The sequence below is a fragment of the Pinus tabuliformis genome, chromosome 5_2 (genome assembly GCF_031772625.1).
Source record: "Pinus tabuliformis cultivar Carrire ecotype Pingquan chromosome 5_2, CPIR1, whole genome shotgun sequence".
Classification (NCBI taxonomy): Eukaryota; Viridiplantae; Streptophyta; class Pinopsida; order Pinales; family Pinaceae; genus Pinus; species Pinus tabuliformis.
In genome coordinates this window covers 710,002,373-710,025,425 of record NC_142306.1, presented here as the reverse complement: position 1 = coordinate 710,025,425, position 23,053 = coordinate 710,002,373, and the positions used below count along the sequence as shown (strand labels likewise).

At 36.6% G+C, this 23,053-nt stretch overlaps 1 protein-coding gene across 8 annotated transcripts in view; it reads right to left on the bottom strand.

The window, feature by feature from the left end:
• RAPTOR1 (Regulatory-associated protein of TOR 1) overlaps positions 1-23,053 on the bottom strand; it is a 119,443-nt gene that overhangs the window by 82,428 nt on the left and 13,962 nt on the right. For 7 of the 8 annotated variants that reach the window (XR_016261837.1, XR_016261835.1, XR_016261833.1 and 4 more), the window contains exon 2: positions 9,564-9,666. Coding sequence is in view for 3 of the 8 variants with exons in the window: in XM_089436898.1 (XP_089293024.1) it covers positions 9,564-9,666 (103 nt within the window). In the remaining 5 variants the exon portion in view is untranslated. Of the gene's footprint in view, positions 1-9,563; positions 9,695-23,053 lie in introns of all 8 variants that reach the window. The other variant, XM_089436897.1, reaches the window with a different exon arrangement.

Genomic DNA, 23,053 nt, shown 5'->3' with positions numbered 1-23,053 from the left:
CCATCATACCATGTCCATCATCACTGAGGTGCACCATCACTGTGTCTCACTGTGCTGCATCTTTCATACTGCTGCACTACATGGGAAATTTTAGGGGCTAACATTCGCAAGTGATTTTTCCAAAAAACATTCGCAAATTTCCATTTTTTCTAAAAACGATTCGCCCAAATTTTACAACATAAAATTATTTTACCTTAAAAATTTCCAGTATTATATAGAGAATATATATATATAATCATTATAAATTGGAATAATTTTAGTGCCGCACTATGCATACTGCTGTCATATAAATGTTGTCTACTTACAGCCATTCATCATAGATTCATAAGACACAAAGGTTGCTTGCTATGGTGCCATGGCCTGCCCAGCACATAGCAATGCCAATGTCTTCAAACAGGGTAACTGATTTGGGCATTACAATTGCTGCAACAGTCCTAACAGATTCATCAAACAACCCTTACAATCTGCTGCCTAGGCAAGGAAGACTTCTCTTCAACCGTGCAGCTGTTCTGGGCACAAATCTGCCCCAAACCTATCCACACTGCCCTTGTTCTAAGGTGATTAGGCCTGTTGCCTATCACAGTTCAGCTGTCATCTACAGCTCACCCCAAAACCAGATTTCCTTACCTTGATTGTTGTCCAAACAACCTTGATTGGACTCCTAAAGATACTCGGCCTCCTAGCTGAAACAACAGCCCTACACACAGCTCTTAAAAGGCTCCACGCAGCCTCTTTTCCCACGCAATAGTAGCCTCTCTTCTGCAGCTCAATAGAAGTGCCCTAACTGCCTTTACTCCAGCATCTCAGTGCTCTTGAAAAGCCTTCAAGATAGGCCTGCGAGGAGCCTCCTCAACCCGGCCTAACCTCCAGCTCTTGATCCTTGAGACAGCCCTGTTCTTGAGCCTTTTTGCACCCTCAAACAGCCCTCAAACTAATCCGCTTTCCCACAGCAACTCGGCCTCTAATATAGGCTCTCCACGCTGTCTTTAAGTGACCTTAACACGTTGTCTTCAATTCCTCTTTGCTGTGTCTAAGGGGTCTCCTCCATGACAGCATGGAGTATTAGAAACCCTTCTAATTGGGGCATCATGACTGCGATTAGCTAGGGCATCCTCGTCATCTTCATGATTGTGTTTTAGGCCTTCTCCACAGTTGCGTCTAAGGGTTAGGGTATCTTCTTTAGCATAGATCCTTCTTGACTGTAGCTAGAGCTCGTCCAAGACTCTTACTTCTCATGGCAGCGTTCATATCTAGGGCAGGCTTCTTTTGTTGCGTATAGGGTCTCCTTCTAGACCTTCATTTAGGGCTTCATCCTCTTAGAGTTCTCTTGCCACTAAAACCCAAAACAAGTGGAGAGAAATCAAGAGAAGTGTGTGTCTAAATGACTATCAAGCCACCTCTTTTTATACTAAAACGTTGAGCACAAGTGGGGGTTATTTGGTTGTTGGCCGACCTTGACGAATTGTCCCATAACACAAATAAATTCATATCTCCATGAATACTTATCGGAATTGGATGATCTTTAGATCAATCCTACACCTCTCGATGAGAGGAATCCAAGAAAAATATCAGCTACCATAAATAAGATGACCCACATGGAGTTTGGCCCTAGTTGCCAATTTTAACAGTTGTAAATAGACCTTTAGGAGAAAATATGGTATGATGGACAGTGTGACAAAAATAAGGCCATACCTATTGTGAAAAGCTTCTCACATATATGATTCTATCTATAGTTTCTTCACAAAGATAGGAGGTTAATTTGATAGGTTTCTAAACTGCTTTCCAACATGGCAAGCGTCAGCATGAAATCTATATGTAATAACCACCACTCTTTGTTCAAGAACATTCGAAACCACTCATCTATTGAGAGAAGAAATCTTGATATGGACGAAAAAAGGTACCTCGCACTTGTTATGACAAGATCAATAACTTTTTCTCCGTTATGAATATTTTCTAACAAGACTAAGCCTAATCTGTACATTTCCCATCAAGATACTCAAATCCTTATTAATATTAGGGGACAAATGAGATCACCAAAGCCTTAGTGGTGAACTACTTTTTCCCAATAAGAGTGTAATATCCAATCCAGGCATCCGACCAAATCACCCTCTAGACTTCATATTATATTGACCTTTCTTCATTTGGCCTCAAATGTTAAGAGATAAGGGTTTATTCCATGATAAATATACCTCATTATTTTGGTTCCTCTTGTTCCTAGAGCCTCTCCTCCAATACAGCTCCACTCAAAAGTGGGTTTAGGGGCTTGGCGTCAAGGATTGATCATGCATCAATACAGATCTCACTTTATACTCCACCGTAATTTATTTTCTACATATTTCCTTTTATAGAACACCCTTTGGTACTCCTACTCTGTAATGACATCATTTTACTAAAGAATCCCTTTGACCAACTTTTGTGGCCATCTATCATCTATTAATAAGATTATCATATCTTATCTACATTAAATATCTAATTTTGATTGAAACCTTGACCTCTCAAACTATTGAATCAATGCTAAGAATTCAAAAATCATCTGGAATTGTAGAATATGGTCTACTTCACTTCTTTCAAAATCAAAATCTTTTTCTCCTTCTCCGAGATGAGTTTTACATAGCTTTGAGTTTTGGGGAGCAAGTCTATTAGACAAGGATGGGGTCAAAATAGAAAGAGTTCAAGTTTTATTCCTTTATCACATGATTCGTTGCAAGAGGATGGTTCCCCGCCAAATCGTATATCACAAGTTTGCAACCCACCATTTCCAAGTCGAAGTCATCTTTACACTACTGCCCTACTTCATCAAGTCCAGGGTTTCCTCGATTCAACCACTACTAGAGATTAATACATTACCTTGCATATTGCTCCTCAAAGACAATGGCCAATGCTTCTATTGAGTCCACTAGACAAGTACATTGTATATTTGTTGAGGCCACACACATATTATAGTGAGTAGGCATTTCAATAGGCATATTTCCCCCTCATGCATACTGGTTAGACACCCTTAGCTTATACTAGCAAACAAGCAAGAATTGAACACGATCATTTGGGAGAAACATATAATAATAGTACATTCAGGTCATTTAGATAGATCCACCACATCAATTGAAGCCCAAAATGACCTTGTATCCAAAGCATTTCATGGAGATGGGAGATTGCCTCATTATCAAACCAACCTATCCTCTTTGCCACTAAATGCATAACCTCAAGATCCCTCTTGACCAATTTTGAGTTGGTTCTCAACTTTAGGTGGAAGTTGATCGCCACATTTCATGAACGAACAATACTTGTTGCTTCAACAATCTACAAGAGTCCAAGAGAAAGGAGCATCTCATTTTTTGTTGTCCCATCTATTAAGAAACCTAAAGGTCAACTCCACTACCTTTTCAAGCAGTCCCAAAAATCCATCTCCATCTTTTCTTCAAATACCCAAACCAATGATGCTTGACTTTACACTTGAGGGACGCTCTCAGGCTTCAGTAGTTTATGCTTAGACAACTAACCCCATCAGACTACTAAGATGATCACCTCATCCTTCAAGATGCTCACATTTAAAGGCACCAAAAGTCAGATACAAAGTAGTCCCACCACCTTAGTTTCTAGATCTTTTCTTCAAATATGCAAACCAACAATCCTCGACTTTGTATGCGAGGGACACTTTCAAGTTTCAAATGTCTATGCCTAGACCATTGACTCCATCGGACACAACCAAGATGACCACCTCCTCTGTCATGATGCTTGGTGCTGCACAAACTAGCAGGCCTTGTAAAGCGGCAAAAGCTAGAGGATTGTCTTCATCTATCCTTTGACCTCAACATCCAATTCTAGTTCCACTTGGCATGCTCTTCTTGTTGATGTTTTAGCTATTGTACTCATTTCCTTTTTCCTTATGCATTAGATCTTATACATCACTTATTGTTGTTCCCTCTGCATTAAATCTTATACATTGCTTACTGTTACCAAATTATATATAGGATATGCTATGGCACTGCCCCTTTGTATTACACTAGTGTAATTCCTTAATCCCATTAACCTAATTTTGTGGCCATTGTTTGACAATAACAAAACTATCTCAATTTATAAGAAAACCTAATTTTGTGGCCATTGTTTGATAATAACAAAACTAACTCAACTTATAAGAACGATTGTATACGCTCTTAAATCAATCAAAAGCTAAAAGATAGCTTTTATCACATAGGATTTTTCACTATTGTTGCACAACGATTACAATCATAGTGACCCATTTTACCTACATAAAGATGCAAAAAATTCCCAATGCCACTTTTAAAGCAAAAGTGTTTGCTTCCCTTTTCAAGCTCAAATTAGAAGGATTCCTTTTCCAATTAACAATTCTTCTACTGTGATTGGTAATAAATGGAACTCTTTATTGAGAAACATATAACTTCCCATAAGCAATACTATGTTATTCATGATAGCCCAACAATCCATATTAACCTTCGATGTACTAAGAAAAAAGAGGCATAAATACCCAAGTGAAAATTTATCATGTTGTGTTTATTGTTATAATCTTGATTACTTTTCTCATGTGATAGTTTAGTTTCTTTCATTTCATGCTTTACCTTTTATTGGCTTATATGAGATAGTTTGGCACTACTTCCCTGTTTCACAACTGGTTTGTACTATTCAAACCTATTAACCTACATTTTTATTATTTAAGGGCATAACAAGATTATCTTACTTTCAGCAATTAGAGCCTTTTGCAATCCAACATATGAAATACATTTTTGGGGATTAACTCCTTAGAATCAGTCATTCAAGGGAAAGAGGTCAAGCATTAATGACTTATTCTACAAAGTTAATTAGAAAAAATGATAATTCTCGATCATTTGTTATCTTACATCACTGCTATAGAAAGCTAGGGTTAAGATAGAACTACACTTATCTTCTTTTTGTTTATATTTATTACATCGTGTCTTTTTTCACATTATGCATACAGTATCAAGTTGTTCCATTTTATTTTATTAGAGATGATCACATACATACAACTACGGACGTGTCTCCCAACCTGTCATTAAAACACTCACTTCTCTCAATGCAATGGGATATTTCCATAGCCCCTAAAAATTTTACTTCTAGCACTTTACTGCTGATAAAATTAAAAATAAAAGATAAATAACAAAATTTTAGATCAAAGAATTTTAAAATTTTCATGTAGAAATTAGAAGGAAATGTCTTATGCTAGCATTCCCTCTCAACAAAAGTTAAGGACTTTGGAAACTACTAGATATGAGAAGCAGCTTTGCAGTATGTTCTTCCGAGGACATGCTCCAGAAAGTGCAAAGAAAACACTATAGTATAAATATTACAAGGAAAGGTGTTCCTTGGTAGCAGGTAGAGTGTAGCTTGAGCATTTGTCCTTTAAATGGTAAGACAAAAAGACCAAACACTGATGGAAATCCAAAAAACAGCATACCTTCAAAGGATATGCAAAGGTAATCAGTATGACAGTGGCTCCTGGGCACAACACGAATGTTTGAGAGTCAATATGTTATAAGCTCATGTATTGTGAATCATTTTCAAAAATGAGAAATAGATACAACTATTGGGGTTGATTCATGGAAAAAACACCATAAATAGATGTCTTACCTAGTTAACTTTTGCCTCGCTTCTTCTGTCTTTTATTCCCCATCATTACAAACACATGTGCATGCATACATTGTCTATATTATATATTTTGTGATTCATCCTTGTATTATTATCTATTTATTTAATATTTTTGGTTTAATTTCTAATTCCTTTTTATTTATTTATTCTGTATGTTTTCCCATCCCTTCATTCATTAAAAATTCTAAACGTTCATAATTTGTTCTTTCTACATTTTGGTCACTTCTATAATCCATTCTATTTATATGCTTACCTCTTGCACACTTGCAACAGCAATCTTACTCTGCTTGGCTCCCTGATGATGAAGTATCGGCTCAAAACACATTGCACTAAACAGTCAAACAGTTATAGCCAAAAGTACACTTATTGATGTTAAAAATCAAGGTCAAAATGGATTCATCAATAGGTGTGATTGCCTTACGAATGAAAAAAATGGTGTTATACAATTTTGCTTAATGCTTTTGTACTCAATATTGTGCTTTGTTATCCAATCATGTGTGTGATAAAATTTGAGTGGAATTAAATCTATCAACTGAATGACTAGCAACCCAAAGGCATGGGTAACAATTTCCATTTCCAAGAACAGGTGACAGGATAATCTGCATTGCTTTTTTTAAATATATAATAATATTAAGATACAACCAAAAAAATAGTAAATGTGATTTCTGCCACTGCAATGAAGTATTTTTGTAAGGACAATATTTGTTTGTCGTCAAATTGTAGTTATTATCATTTTCATCAAGTATGGTCTTTCTTGAACATTCTCTATATATTCATCTTCTTACAACTATATCAAGGGTATTGCACATACATTCTAATGATGCGTTTTTAACGGGAAAAAAAGTACAGGTTTTCCACTTGTTATTTACACAAGACTTTATCGTTTCTCAAGTGACAGATCACATACAGAGATTCAATTACTTGAGTAGCATTTCACTCATTCGACCTCAAAAAATGTATCACTTACAGAAAATTCAGGTCAAAGGTTCCACAAAAATTGGTTACCAATTCATAATAATAAAAGGAATGTGGCAGCAAGCTCAATCAAGGGGGCAAGAGATGATTTGGGGCATACTGTCTCATTTACTATTGAGTTCATCCTTCAGTGCATTCCTTCTATGAGGGGCATGATAATAGAGGTCCAGACAGGTTTCATTGTGGTAAAAGTGAAAGCTCGTTTATTCTCATGATAATGGTCCAAATATCATTATTCTCATGCTGCATATGTAGGGCTGATAATAGAGGTCCAGACAGGTTTCATTGTGGTAAAAGTGAAAGCTCGTTTATTCTCATCATAATGGTTCACATATCATTATTCTCATGCTGCATATGTAGGGCAGCTAATACGTTGCATTCTAGATCACATATCAGGGGTAAGATCAAAGTTCTAGTCATCACTTTCAGGTCATTGTGTAAATACTAAAACAGACGACAAGCATGAATAAGCAAGGTAATAAAAGCAGAGATGGAGGTAAAACCAGGACAGGGATCACTTTGTTTTACAGGCAGGTATAAAGAAGATAAAATGAAGGCGGGCTTTTTTAGAGGAAAGGAATGGAAGGCATTATCCAATGGTTAAGTTATTCCACTGGGATAACTTCCATGCAAGCCATCATTACTGGGATTAGGTTCCAAAATCACAAAACCCAACAGGAATATGGTTCCAAAGTCCCATAACCATATATAATGAAACAGGTTTTATGCTATGTTTCCACAGCTGTTGAAACTTGACCATGTGGCCATAACTGTCAGTCATCCTATAGCTCCCTTTTATATGACTGGATTAGTGTAATCAAAAGGTGTTACAGGCTACAAAGACTATCACAACTAAGCATATAATATTATATACCATCCCAATTCGTAATAACAGAAATTAAGCATATATACCATCCCAATTCGTAATAACAGAAATGAGGAGAGCCCCAAAACTAAACTATCAAACCCAGGGACCCTTAGAAAATATGATGATGAACATGCAAAAGACCAAGGTCAGACAATACTTTTACTCATTGATTGCTTGAGAGGGTACTGCAAACAAGCTGTTTAACAAAGTCAGATAAAAACTTTACTCAATGGATAGCTTGGGAGGGTGCTGCAAGATATCTGTATTATTCATTTACATAGAATAATCCACAGAAATGGATAAGCCGTAAATGGTTATTGGTGACTACAATAGGCTTTCCGTGTCCTTTAACATGGACAAGTGATCAAGCAAACCCATGAATACAAGAGCTTGTTTCAAGGTGCCAATAGAGCACCCACAGCAACCCAAACTTTTGAGCAAAGAAAAAGCAACAATATCAGAAAGTTACCTGAGGGCAATATAAGATGTATTAACTTCAATGCAATGATAACAGCCATTATTGAATGCCTAGAGCAGGCAAAAATACTTTCTGTACTCATATTTTGAATTTTCCAATAAGCCATTTGCCGATAAAATAGGAAAAGTTGGGATGCGAATGAATTTTTCCTATGGCGAGGGAACAATCTGCATTGTGAGTGCTAACCATGAAGTTTTAAGTATTGAAGTAAGAAATTTAAAAGTGAATCTACTAGTTATGGTGTTAATCAGTGTTGCACTTATCGCGATATTATCGGAATTATCACGATAATATAGCCAGAACAAACCTCAGCGATAATATCAGCAGTAATTATCATGATAATTTGCCCTATTGAAATTATCATGATAATTTCAAATTATTGCGATGATTTCGAAATTATCACCCTGTCTCTGTCAATTTCAACTTACTAACAGTTGTTTTTTCTTCTTTTGACCCTAATCTTTTAAAAGTGTGTTAGGGGATTGAGCTGTGAGGATACTTTGCCTATTTCCATCAAGCAAACCAGGGGAAATCTATTGTTTTCATTTCCCATGACTCATGTCATGAGATACATAACCTAGTAGTTAAGGGTAAATTTCACTTTTACTCCATCTTTCATTTTCATCCATTTACTTAAATTTTTAACATAACCATTAATTGACTCCCGATGTTTGAGAGTGGTTCCAATATCATTGGATTTCATATGGAGAAAATAGAATTTTAAGTCCCACTCAAAATCCAGCAGACTTAACAGTTTTTAGGATTTCAGCATTGGCGGGACTGCAACGTCTCTACTACATTATGTGATGTATGAGGGTATGGAACTAACATTTAATCAAGATCACCAATCCCTCTATGTACCTCAATGTTGGTGGCATTGATTGTTGAGCTCCTCCTTCATGACCCTAGTAAAAATGGACACTTCACTCAAGCAAAATCATTGATCAGTATCGATGTCTGATGTATTACTTGACATCTTATACATCTTATATATCAATTTTATTTTTCATATTTATGTGGAAATGTGTTTGTTTGATGTTGATGTCGTTTTAGAAGTTAAAACATTGAGAAAGACAATAAAACCAACAAAAAAAAAAATCATTATTTTAGTATTTTTTATGTTTCCTGATATTTTCCCCAATATTGCCAATAATTTAAATTTTGAACCCCTGGCAACAAATTAGCGATCACGATAAATGTAACATTGGTGTTAATAGATATTATTGATACATAGCAGAGTGGCTGTTAAGGTATTGTTGATATACACGTACAGACTTGTAATTCTTTTTTTCTGAGCTCCTCTCCTATGTTTGTTTACTATGCCTAATGGTTCAACCTTAAACAAAATGAGGCTTACAGACAGAAATACATTATAGCTAAATTTATCACTAGAGATAGGAGGTAAATCCAGAAAAGTCATCCAACTGCAAAAAAGATCAATTAGTTTCTAATTTGATGTAACGCATACTCGAGAGAGATCCATCATAACCAAACATTTATCTTCTTCATTCTTTGACTAGATAACATGAAATTTATTCAAATTTTCTCAATGGATATAGAATTATATTAAAAACTAAGCTGCCAGTGATCATACAAGAGCAGATATGTGTGCCTAAAGCTTACCAATCCAACACTCCATCCGAGCACATGGAGAAATTTTGATAACGTCTGGAGGATCCACGCCAATGTTTAAACACAGAACTAGAGCAACACTCCCAGTCTTCATCTGCTTTAGCAACACACAAAGTCTTCATCTGCTTAGCAAACTATCCATTAACGAATTAGTCTTCATCTTCTTCATAAATTGAATGCCAAGCAATGTATAACATGACTGCAAACCAACTGCACGATGGCATCTCATGTTGGTAGACTAACCACTAGGAGGAATTCCACTAAATCGTGTACAACAGGGAGAATAATACAATTTTAATAAAACACTGATAAGGATATATCCATTTTCAAGGTGAAACTAGGACAAAACGTACCACTTAAAGAAAAACTTTGAGAAAGAAAATTCACCTATGACACAAGCAAATAAACGTGAAGTATACCAGCATTTATTTTGTGAACAATAAACAGAGACGCTAAATCAGTAGCAATTGTTCGAAGTACACAGGATTGGCACAATTAATGCTTGGGTTGATCAAAAACAAACTTAACAGTTAAGAACAGCAAGAACTAGCGGGTTCAAGAGGCTTAGTTTATCATACATGCTTATTTTTTATATTGAAAAGGCACAATGTTGCACAGGAATCCATCCCGGCCTCCCTTGGGGATGCAACCTCACATTTTCCCATCCCAGCAGAGCTTCGAGCAATGCCAGGGAAAGTCCCTGCTCAAAAGTGTTTCTATGGACAGACTCCCTCACACATTACCTAGATATTTTTCAACAAAAACAAGAAAGATGTCCCTTGGTAATTCCAGGGGCGACTTAAGGAAGTGTCCCCAAGGATAGACTCCTGCCCACATCTCCTAGATGTTTCTCACCAAACACAGAGTAGATATGCTTTGATAATTTTGAGAACTAACCACCCTCATTACAAACTGGTGCTCATAAGGCCCTGGTTCTCCAAGATAAATATATATTCGGTAGTTTGGCATATAAACCCTGAAAAATATTGTCTAAATAATGGATGTTGGAATACCATACAGTATCAAGATTTGACCTAACATATCTTTTTGTAATGTGTGGGGGAGGGCGGGAGAAAAAGTTCCGACTCCCATGTTTCACAGGATATTGTAGCCTATGTCTTTTTTTGGGGTGTGAGAGGGTCTTCAATGCCCACATTCAGGCATTTCTTTCAGGCCTTCCATATAAAAAATGTAATTTCCTCGCTCTCTCTCTCTCTCTCTCTCTCTCTCTCTCTCTCAATATATATATATATAGGGGGGGAGAGAGAGAGTCAAATCCTAGTCCCACAATCTCTGATCTCTGTTTCTAAATTTTCCAAAAAAATTAATATTAATTATCTTTTGTTATCACCATCTCTGCTCATCCCCTTGAAACTTGGTAGTGATTTCCAGCCATCCCCAAAACTCTCTGCTACATAGGTTAAGAAAAAAAAGAACTCAAGAAAAAATGATTACATAAAACAGCAGTTCAAACTTCACAACAGTAACAATGTTTATATTCCTTCTTTCTCGGTTATCTTCGCATCTCAAGATTTATACAGTAGATGTGTATCTGTGTGAGATTTCCTGGCTTGTCAAAAAATAACATGAATATGAGAATGCATATCTCAATCTGTGTTTATAGATATGTTAGGTCTTGTTCAAGTGGTCTATTATCAAAGACAATCCTATGTGAAAACTAAATCTACCACATATTGGACACTTGTGATAAATCTTTGCAGATGTTTGTCATATAACTAAACACTGAGCATGTAACATAATTTTGCTAAATGCGTTTGAGATTGATTTTAACAAGTAAAAGGAGAACTGAATTGACAACAAGTGTCGGGTTGAATTTGATTAAGACCAAGGTTGCAAACATCAGAGTCGGGATAAAATCAGCAAGGATCCAGAAATCTCAAATACCATAAAAATCGGAAAAAAATAACGGTAAAAATTGGCAAACATCCGCTAGGCAAAGATATTGCAATTTCAGGATTTTATCATGATAAAATCAGTATTTTTACAACACTGATTACGACATATATCACAACTCCTAGATTTATGCAGATAAATCCTTCAATATATCTCCAAATTTAACATAACTGACAAACTGAGTTTTTTCACATATAAACAGTAAAGAATTGAACATATATTCCAAACTCGGCTTTTTTACACAAATATGAATAAGTTGAACATATGATCAAAACTAAGCTTGTTTACGTATAAATATTAAATAATTGAACATATATTCCAAACTGAGCATTTTTACATATATTTTTTTAATATAATGCACTTTCAAAAAAAGTTAAAGGCATAATACACATACACAACTTTAGAAGCCTGCAGCCACATTTAACAGGGCAAGCTAATGATTAAGAAGTATCGACTCACTATCTGATTATAAAAGATGGACAGTAGAAAAATGTTTATGCCCAATCTTGATCATGGAAAACAAAATTAAATCAAAAATATAACAGCAAATTGGCAAACACAGCATATTTATTAGCATAAAGCACTTTACTTTAAAGTTTCATACAATCGACAAAATAGATAAGAAAGACAGCCATCTCTGCAATGGAGCCCACACTTCTATTATTGCAAGCTGGATTTAAACAGAATGTAAGATCTGGTCTCCACAATTCAAATAAATCTAAGCACAATCAAATTGCATGGTTGTTCTGGTGCAGTGCTATGTCACACAGTTCAGCTTTGAGTATTGGATGAACAATGATTAGAATTGATTTGATGTCTAATTTCCTGATAAGGTTCAGATGGGATTCACCATTAAGTTAGATCATTTATAAACTAACCTACGTATGTTAAACTAATATATAAGCTATATCTATTACTTTAAAATAAAAAATAACAAAATAATAAGATACCAATGTCAAAAGTATATTACTATTTAAGTTTATAATATCATATAAATAACTTATCTCATAAATAATATATATATAGCATAGATTAATATAGCAATAAATGTGTTCCTAATTAGTAGTTTAGTGAGTGATTTACTTGCATACAATCAATGAATAACTCAACTGTGGTGTCAATCGATCACTAATCTCTTAGCACATCTAGCCCTCATAGTTGTCAATTGGGTCTAGCCCGAGTGGTGGGATGGAGTGTTGTCCTCCCCACCTAGATTCTATTCCCATAAGTGACATGTAGAGCTCATAATGTGTGTGTTATTGTAATGGCTTCAAGCCATGTTTTAACTTGGCCTTATGCCCTAAGGAATCTAGGGTTTACCCCGTGTACCATCCTTGAAATGAGAGGAAGTACCCAGGGTTATTCCTCAGCATTTGTAAACTAGAAAGAAGAAAAATATAACAATCATGGCTTCCATGGTATTTCAACACAAGCTCATTGTTCATTTATTCAACCAATAATTCAATGTGTGAGTTAATGATCATCCATTCAATTGGCAAATTGGCAATTCAACACCGAATTTTGAACTTCATGAATGTGGCGACTTAGGGTAGAAGTCAAATCTGATGAATGACATGACTTGGGGTTAAGTGAAATCCAATGAATAGCAACTTAAGGCATAAGTGAACCGGAAGGAACATGAAAATTTTTTGTAGGCTTGTCGAATTTTGAACCTCGAGGTTCAAATTTGACAAACTCTTTGATATTGATGCAATATATATCATGGAACAGAAATAACACATGAAAAATTGCATAGATAAGAAGAGCTTAATGATGCAATAAGATATAAAGAAAAAAAAAAGATAAGATATTTTTAGTAATGACCACAAAAGTAGGTCAAAGATACATAAAGAGTAGAATAATGATTGTAATTTTCAAGTTGTTATGAACAGTTGCAACCTGCCTTCTACACAAAAGGAACATTACTAAAGATCACAGATCACAACAATAGTATGGCATATGTCTTCTTTTAAAATGTAAGCAAATAGTGTATGCCTTAATTGTAGTTTGGTTACCCACCAGCCAGACTAAAAAATGCTATCAAAAGGATATCACAACCTGCATCAATTGCAAAATCCAATATTTGGTCTAGAAGCGATTGCTCTATAGATTAGGGATAGAAATATTCTACCTAAATGTGCTCATATCATCCCACTTATAACCAATACTCCACCACCTTTCAGGGACATGAGAACACAATAGCAAAGAAATACATCCAAGGGACATGTGCAAGCACTCCCCAAATTTAGGGAAATCACTAGGGACTTTGGGCTCTCTAACATAAGGGGACCCCTCCCAAAATAATTAGAAATATAAATTAAAATATATATGAAAATTAAAACATAATTCACCAAAATCTACACAACAATGCACCATCACATTCATTATTGCACGTAACCAAAGTTATCAAAATCAAAACCAATTAAGGTTCGACCAATATCAAATCTTAACCTGCTAGTGAACAAGTCTACTAATATGCACATAAAACATGCAAAGTTTGAATGTGTATCCAAACCATTAGACACCAATATGAAGAGTTTTCTCATGTATATAGTGTATAAGTACCAAGTGTTAATCGAGCAAAATGTCACCAAATGCAAATCACAATAAATATCCAAAATGAAATACATTGATATCAAGGTTATAAATGGCCGCTAGAGTCAAAAAAACATCATGCTACAACATATAACCACATGTCATCAAAACCATCACTTATATTGGGATCCTCATCATCAATTTCACCCTCAACCTCTTCATCTATCCTTTGCTTCTATTTGTATTCTCTATAGACATTAATCAACATCTAGTCTTGGTGAAACTACTTCATTCAAGCCTTAAAATATGGTAGAAAAGGCTTAACATGCATAATTGGTGATTTTGGCATTGAGTGTGGGAAAATTTTTGCTGAAATCGTGATATGGGAGTTCAATAGTGTTATGAAACCAGCTCAAGAAAAGATAGAAAAGATAGATCAACGACTTAGAATTCAGCCTCTTCGAGGGGGCAACCTCCTTTGCATTACATAAATGAACAATTCTTCAATGATACAAATGAAAAGACCTCCTTCTATATATAGGAGTCTAAGGGGTCATAACATAATCAGAGCCGACATAACAATAATAATGTAAGGGCACAATAATAACAATAGTGGGCTTCTATGGGGCACAATAGTAACAATATGGGCACTACATGGGTACATAAATATAATAAGTGGGTTGTACTAATAACAATAAGGGGTTACACTAGTAGTATAGGGGCCTAACAAATAGTCAGTGCCACCAACATCAAGGTACAAATAGGACTTGCTGCTTTTGATTAAATGCCAATTCCATATCCTTATACCTGATAGAATCTAATGGAAAAGTTGCAATCCTATCAATCCTAAAAACTTGAAAACCATTAAGTCTCCTGAATTTTAAATGGGATATGTAATTCTATTTTCTCCATATGAAGTCCAATTATCTATATCCTCATACATGATAGAATCCAATTAAAAAGTTGCAATCCTATCAATCCTAAAATTTTGAAAACCATTAAGTTTATTGAATTTTAAATGGGATATGAAATTTTAAGTTCTCCGTATGTAGTCCAATGATGTCAGAGCCACTCTTGTTAAAATTTAAGTACAAGGATAGAGAAGGAAAGATAGAGGAGGATATCAACATTTACTTTAAGAATTTGATAATAACAACAATGACCATGAAGGGGTGTTTCAAAACAGTTGACTTCAGTAAGAGTGAGTCGAAAAGTTGCAATCATATCAGGCTTAACATCCTGAAAACTAATAAGTCTTTTGAAATTCAAATGGGGTACGAAATTAAAACTTCTCCATATGAAGTCCAATAAGGTTAGAACAACTTTCCAACTGGAACAAGTAAAATCAGAGACTCAGAAATTGAAGTACGCGGATAGAAAAAGAAAAATAAAGGAAAATATCAGCTTTCACTTTTACAAGTTAATATTGCCAGTAATTACCAGGAACGGGGGCAGGGGGGTTCAAAACAGTGGACTTTGATAAAACAAGAGAGGAGTGTCCCATCTTTTGAGGGGGTTGCTCTTTATGGCATGTCATTGCATCCCCCACCTCGAAGGGAATGTGGGCAAACATCCCATTTGAGTACCCACATCCTGAGTGCACAAAGAGAAAATCCCCTACCCTGTAAACCACATTCTTTTGCAACATTGTTGATACAACATGAATATTTTGTCATTGTGACACTAGGATGTGCAAGCAGTTCCTGTCTGTTAAATGTCAATCAGTTTTTTCTTGCTATTATAATGTCTTTGAATTATAGTATCTTAATCACATTAAAATACTAAATACTCCATGTCCCCACAGAAGTACCCACCTGCATGGGGAGAGCAAGAAGAACATACCCTACCCTTGGGAACCCATTCCTGTGTAGTACTAATAATAACACAAATATTGTGTTAATGTGACTATACGATATGCAATACTTGTCTTTGAACCACTAACAATTTTTTTCTTGCTATTATGTCTTTTAACTATAGTGTCTAAATGATGTTAAAATATTAAATATTATTATGCACTAGAACGAAGATACTAGTGTGTTTAGATGTATACAAAACCATCAAACACTCGAAAATCTTGCACTAAACAAACCAAACACAAAGTGCTAAAAAAATTCAGGTTATTGTGATACTTATCTAAAGACTTAAAATACATTGTGTTTCTTTGGCCTCTTGACCAATTAACTCATATTTGGTATGCCAAAAACCAGAGCAAGCTTTATCAACAGCTAAAAGTTACAATCTAAAGAACCAATTTAGCTCCAATAACAAATATTGCATGTCCACTTTAAGTATTCTCAAATTAACCTCTCATTCTTCTAACACATCCATACGCTTCACAATCAGCCTACTATTCTACCAGATTACATCAACCTATGCAAATCTATAGCCAAGAAAGGACAGAACAACCACGACCTTTCATCTGCAAACCAACCATTCGACCCACGTATTGAACATCATGAAGTCACTAAATAGTAAAAATTTGTCTTTGGGAACATCATACTATATTTACACTTTACTTTTCCATCGATAGAAGCTGCACTCTCAAACATGTCAACATCGACCTCAGATTATCCTATAACGTCATTTTAAGAGCTCAATCTGACAGAATTGAAACTATTTCTACCATGGATTGTGACCACCACGGGTTGTGCTTACACTGATGCATCAAAATGCAAACATTTAACAAAAAATATTTTAGCAAGTATTTCAAATAACAATCATGTAGAGACACTGAGAGACACACATGCATCTACTTCATAGCTTCAACAAACCAAGGGTTGTATGATACATCATACACCTTATCCTCCAAGATGAATTCAAACCTGCCCATGTAGTAATCCTCAATTCTCAGCAATCTAGGGAACAAGACTGCCTAGTGTGTCAAAAGCATCTGAATGATCAATTGGATAATTTGATGATTTGCCCACTCTTGCATTTCTATTCAGTGAAAAAAACATCAGCCATTTCAATCTAACAGGACTATTCAAAGAGCAACCTATTTTGATAATTTAAAAAATATCTAGGGAAGACATATTCTACTGCTATAGAAGACATTCTTTCCTGTTACAATCAAACTTAGATTTGAAATCTCTCACAAAATGCCCATAAGTAGCAATTCTAACAACTAAACTCCCATATGAGCAAAATAATTATTAATCATGAAACATGCATTCTCAAAAACAATATTTAAGTTAAAATTGGTACCTAAAATGATAGATGGCAAACAGTCATTGCCTTGTATATCCTAGCTACTATCCTCGTCATAAGATTAACGACTGCAACCAAACCATCATTCCTGGCATTCTCATAAAATATTGCCATGTGTAAGATCTGGCTTTTATACAATGACACTGAATTGCATTCTTCCATTTACAATGGAACAATACAAAGATTGTATCAATTTGTGGAATTAGCGAAACACTTCAAAGTAATATTTAAAATGCCCTCCTGATTTAAGGAATTGCATGAACAACTGAATAAAAAAGGATTAGAGAATCGGAACAGTACATCAGCTCCTCAGTAACATTGGACCATCAATTAAAGGTAAACTTCTGTAAATTGATTCTAACAGTTAAGTTTTGTTTGATTAAATTTGTAACAATTAAATTTGTTTAATTAAATAAGATTTGCTGCTAATTCACAAGAGTTTAATCAATTGTGTTTTCCTCAACCTGTCACTGAATTTACTGGTAAGATCCTAAAACCTCTCTGCTCCACCTATGAAATTCAGGCCTGTTGTCATTAACAGCCTAATGTGACTCCAACCAAAGCTAAAGAAAAGCTGAAGCAATACAAGTATAACGAAGAGTTCTAACAAAAGTTGGCAAAAGAGCATGTACAGGCACTTGATTCAATGGTAAAGCAAGTTATTTCGTACTCTCCAATGCAATATTACCAAAATTGAAAAGGGCATGCTTTCTACAGTGATAAGAGGAAACATCTTATAAAAAATCACTTTCAAAACAGTAGAAGAAAAGGTTATGAATATGCAAATTAGGGTAAAGTATTCCACAAATCCTATCTTATTAATCTCCTCAAGAAATTGGAAAACAAAAGTAGTATCAGATTATATCAATCTTTGAGTTAGGGTAACAACCTCGACAATTTAAATGAGAGCATTTAGAAGAAATAATGCAATATTGGGTTGTTCCATGATCCATCAAACCCATAAAACATGAAGCCAATTCATATTTTGCTTTAAAGTGGTGCAATGATTCCACAAGTTAATGCAATAATGGTGACTGTTCATTTGCTACATTAATTCAAGGTTTGTTTCTTATTCCACAAATCCTATGTTATTAATCTCCTCAAGAAACAGGAAAACAAAAGTTGTATCAGATTATATCAATCTTTGAGTTAGGGTAACAACCTCGACAATTTAAATGAGAGCATTTAGAAGAAATAATGCAATATTGGGTTGTTCCATGATCCATCAAACCCATAAAACATGAAGCCAATTCATATTTTGCTTTAAAGTGGTGCAATGATTCCACAAGTTAATGCAATAATGGTGACTGTTCATTTGCTACATTAATTCAAGGTTTGTTTTTTTTCATAGTATCATACCATTGACATGCAAAAAATAAAAACATGCTAGAGGCAAGCAAACAACTACCACTTCATTAAGGCATTAAAAGACAATTTTGTGGCTGCAAATTTGAATCAGGTGTCCTGTTGCTCAGTGGAACCATTTAGTGTGTTAAGCTTCTACTACTATGAGCAGAAGAAATCTTGCTTTCTGTATCACGAGCCTCTATACTATAGGGAAGAACTGACTCTTGGGCCACTACCAGGTAGAATACACTTTGTATTGCTGCCCACGTAAATAGGGGACTGTTGAATTTGACAATTTTTGGCATATCTAGGGAAGGCTTCATCTGGTCTTTTCATCAACCCATATTACCTAGTGTTCTATCCTCTCTTCCAGTCCCTGTCAATGCAGATATCTTCGTGGATTATCATGAAGACCCATTGGCAGAGAGCATTTTTGTCAGGGCAGCTGGCAGTTCTGTCAATGATGCTGGTTTGGCTCAGGGTTTTTTGGACCTGGAAGTTCACAAGTCTCCTTATAGGGTGGATGTTCACAATAGCGATGGTTCACTCTGGCAGGCCCCTAAGCAAGGGTTTCAACATTGCTTCTCATGAGGTCTTGGGGGTTGGTCCCCGAAAGCATGGCAATCCAGGGGGCATGGCAGGAAGGGATATTCTAGGACCAGATTTGACTCCTACTACTTTCCTTCAACATTCAACAGACTTGTCAAACACCTTCTCCATTGGGTATAGTTTTGCAGTCTCTTTGGGCAGACTAACATTCCCTGCCTTGGGATCCTTGGATATATTGTCACTGGACTCCCATGCCCCCCCCGGGCTTATGGGGATCTTTGCTCTTTGTCAGCCCTTGGGCAAACCGTCTCTTGTCCTATGGGGTCTCTGGGCTTCTTCCCTCCCACCTTTTCCTATGCCCCTTCCGCAAGTGTTGGGGGCTATAGACCAGCTAGTAATCTTGACTCGTGAGGCAGTTTTGATCCCTAACAGTTTTGTTTGGGCCTATTGTTCGATATCGACAAACACTCAACAGCTTGTTTTTTAGGATCCACCTAACATCTCACTATCTACCATACACCATCCTAGGCTATCCCACCTTACGAAGGTTGTCAAGAGAAAAAAAACTCTTATGTTAAGGAAAAGAATGGCTAGCTTTATATGTTTTTGGATAATAAGTAAAGATGCGCCAAGTTGTTCAGGTGAGAGAGGTTGCAATCATGGGTTGTGCTCGCGAGCATCGATATTACGGTCAATCAATAAAATACTGAGTTCAAAAGGAATTGGGGGATCATTTTACCCTATTGCCATCCATCAAGGCGTTAGTGTGGGGATGGTTTATTATTTTTTTCTCATCCTCTAAAGAGGTAAAGTAGGTCATGGACAAGCACTGGAGTATCGATTCTTCCCCTTACTATTAAAACATTGGACTTCTTTACTCAACCCCACGAGGGAGAAGATGGATAAGGCACCTATATCAGTCAGACTCCCGAGCCTCAAGGTTCAATTTTGAACTAACCATGTTCTCTCAGAGATTGGCAATCAACTGGGGGAATGCTTACAGGTGGATATGTCATTCATCAAAGCTAATGAGATGAAAGTGGTTAGGGTTCTTGTGATAATGGATATTCGAGAGGGTCCCTAGAGCGAGATGGTGTTGATTCACAAAGGCTTCTCTAGGACTCAGCCCTTGGATTACGAAGGAATACCCTTCCATTGCAAACTTTGCCACACACGTGGGTACAACGTGGGAGATTGCAAGTTAGGGTTTCATGGAAATGTAGGATCGTCAAAGTTTCGTTCCAAGGTGCGTAGGGGCATGGACAATGTTTCTAGGGAGGAGATTATCCTTTTATCTTCTTCTACTCCTAAGATATTTATTGGATTTCCTGAAGCTACCCACGACTATCCAATCACCTCTTGTGCTTCGTCTATTCCTTTTCCTGGTGCAAGCTCGATGGAGGTTGTTCTGGAGGTGGTTGGGCACTGCTCCTTGTTGGAAAAGGATTATGAGGCATTTTTTGAGTTTTTCTATCATGGCTACATCTGCTCCTCCCCCCTCTTTTTCCTCATTTGTTAGTAGTTTTTCAATTATGCGGATGGCTTTGGACCCTCTTGATAATGTTTCGAATGTGTACTATGATGGGCGAGCCTTGCCTCATCAAAACTCGGTCCCTAGCATTTGCCCTGTTACTTTCACTGAAAGGATCGATCCATCTCCTATTCTTGCTTCTTATTATGGGGATTCCTCAAAATCTGGCTCATATGAACCCAAATATCCTCTCTGATTTCCTCTATCCTCATCCATCAAGCCCAGTGTTTTCAGGGGTTTGGGCCATAATTCATTTTTGGTCACTGCACAAAATGGCTAGGGTAGAAAGTTGCATCTCCGTACAGCACAAAACAAGGTTGTTATGGAACAAACCTCTAGTAAACAACACACTATTGTTGGGGTCCTTAGAGCGTTGCACCACTCACATGAGGTTCCCCAATGATCTTTCTCTCACTTAAATGTCAGGGTCTAGCCAACCCAACCAAGCAACAAGCTCTTCAAAGACTAGCTGCTTCTAATCATGTTTCGGTGCTTCTTCAAGAGACTGAGGAGTAGGTCATTATTCTATCATGTTTAAAAAAAATTGTTTCTAGGATGGGAGTTCTCCTGTCTGGATGCAAATGGTTGTGCAAGTGGGTTGGCAATAGGTTGGAATTTTCAGTTTGTTAATCTAACCAATTCATGGGGTATAGGTTCAGTGTTGGGGCACTCCTTTTGATATGTTGGACTAGGTATTAACCTTATGGTTCTCAATGTATATGGTCCCCAACATGACAAAATTCTTTCTTGGCAAGGCTCTTGCTAGCTCCTCATTCTTATCGACCAATAACCTAATTTTGGGAGGTGACCTTAACTTCTCCATGGGGCATGCTAAAAGTTAGGGACCGAAATCACATTAAGATCCAAATTCGGCTTATTTCTCTAATTACTAAGAGTTCATCAGTTGGTAGGTATTGCACCTACAAAACTCAAGCCCACTTGGAGAAACAACAAGATAAGACTGGACAGGGTTGCCAAACGTTTCGATAGGTCTCTCCTTACAAGATAACCGGTGGGCAATTTTCCCCTTATTCGTTAATGGATAGGGGTGGGTGGGGGATCTAACCATTTTCCTATATTCTGAATCTTAAAGGTCACGGCAAGAAACCCCCTAGCCATTTCAAGCTTAGTGTTATATGGGTAAAGGAGGAGTCCTAGATGGACTTATTCAGATCCACCTAGAAGAACTTTGATCCCAAAGTTATTATATCTACAGCTGCACAATTTTCAACCAATATAAAATTTGTAAAACAAGCTTCAATTACCTGCTCTATGGCAAAAAGATTACAAGAAAATCAAGAGTTAAGGGCCATTGAAGGGGAACTCAAAACTATCTCTAACGAAGCAACGAAGGTTTCGAATCAAAGGGAGTTATGGCTAGGCTAGTAGGACTGGAATGTCGTAAAAAGAGCCTGCTAAATGCCCAAGAAGCTACATAGAGTCGTGCTATATGTCTAGAGGTCAGGGATAAAAACTCTGAAGTTTTTCCAAAATTTCACAAAAGGTAGAAAAATGGGTAATACAATCTAGCAATTAAAGAACCGAGAAGGGAATAATGACACTTCCTTTGAAGATCTAGAAAACCTAGGATGCTCACATTTTGGTGGGCTTTTCAAGGCCCCTAAAAGAGCCCCTATAGCTGAGGTGGTTCAGACTGCCATGCTCTTTCCTAGATTTGCATATGAAGTTGACAAGGATCATCTGATGACTGTGGTTTCCAAGGAGGAATTTTTGGCAGTTCTCTCCAACTACCACAAGGATAAGAGTTCGAGCCCAGACAATTGGCCTATTGAATTCTTCATTGGTCTTTTCGACATTATTGGCGTCGATCTTCTCAAAGTGGTAGAGGAGTCGATGGCTACTGGTAGGATTCACCAGCCATTCAATACCACCTTCATCACACTAATTCCAAAGATGGACTCTCTTGCCACCTTTGGCGACTTCAAACCTACTCTGCAATTGCATTTATACGATCATTACAAAGGTTATACCTCGCAGACTAAAGCCATTCTTTCTAATGTGATCTTAGGAGAACAACGTGCATTCCCATAGGGGACACAGATTCATGAGGCCATAGGCATGGCTCAAGAGGAGCTTCATAGTCTTAGGGCGGTTCTGAAAATTGATTTATCAAAGGCTTTTGACAAGGCAAACTATCTATAATCCAGTTACTCCTCACTCATTTGTGGTGTGATCTTGCCTTCATCAAGTGGATTATGAGTTGCATATCCACAAAATTTATTTATGTGCTTATCAATGGGTCGGCATCCCTTTTCTTCTCGGCTAAGCATGGCCTCAGACAGGGATACCCGTTGTCCCCTCTTCTCTTTCTTTTGATTGTGGAGGGTCTCCTACAAAAGAAGGGATCTCTTTATGGGTATCTTTGTGGCTCCAAACT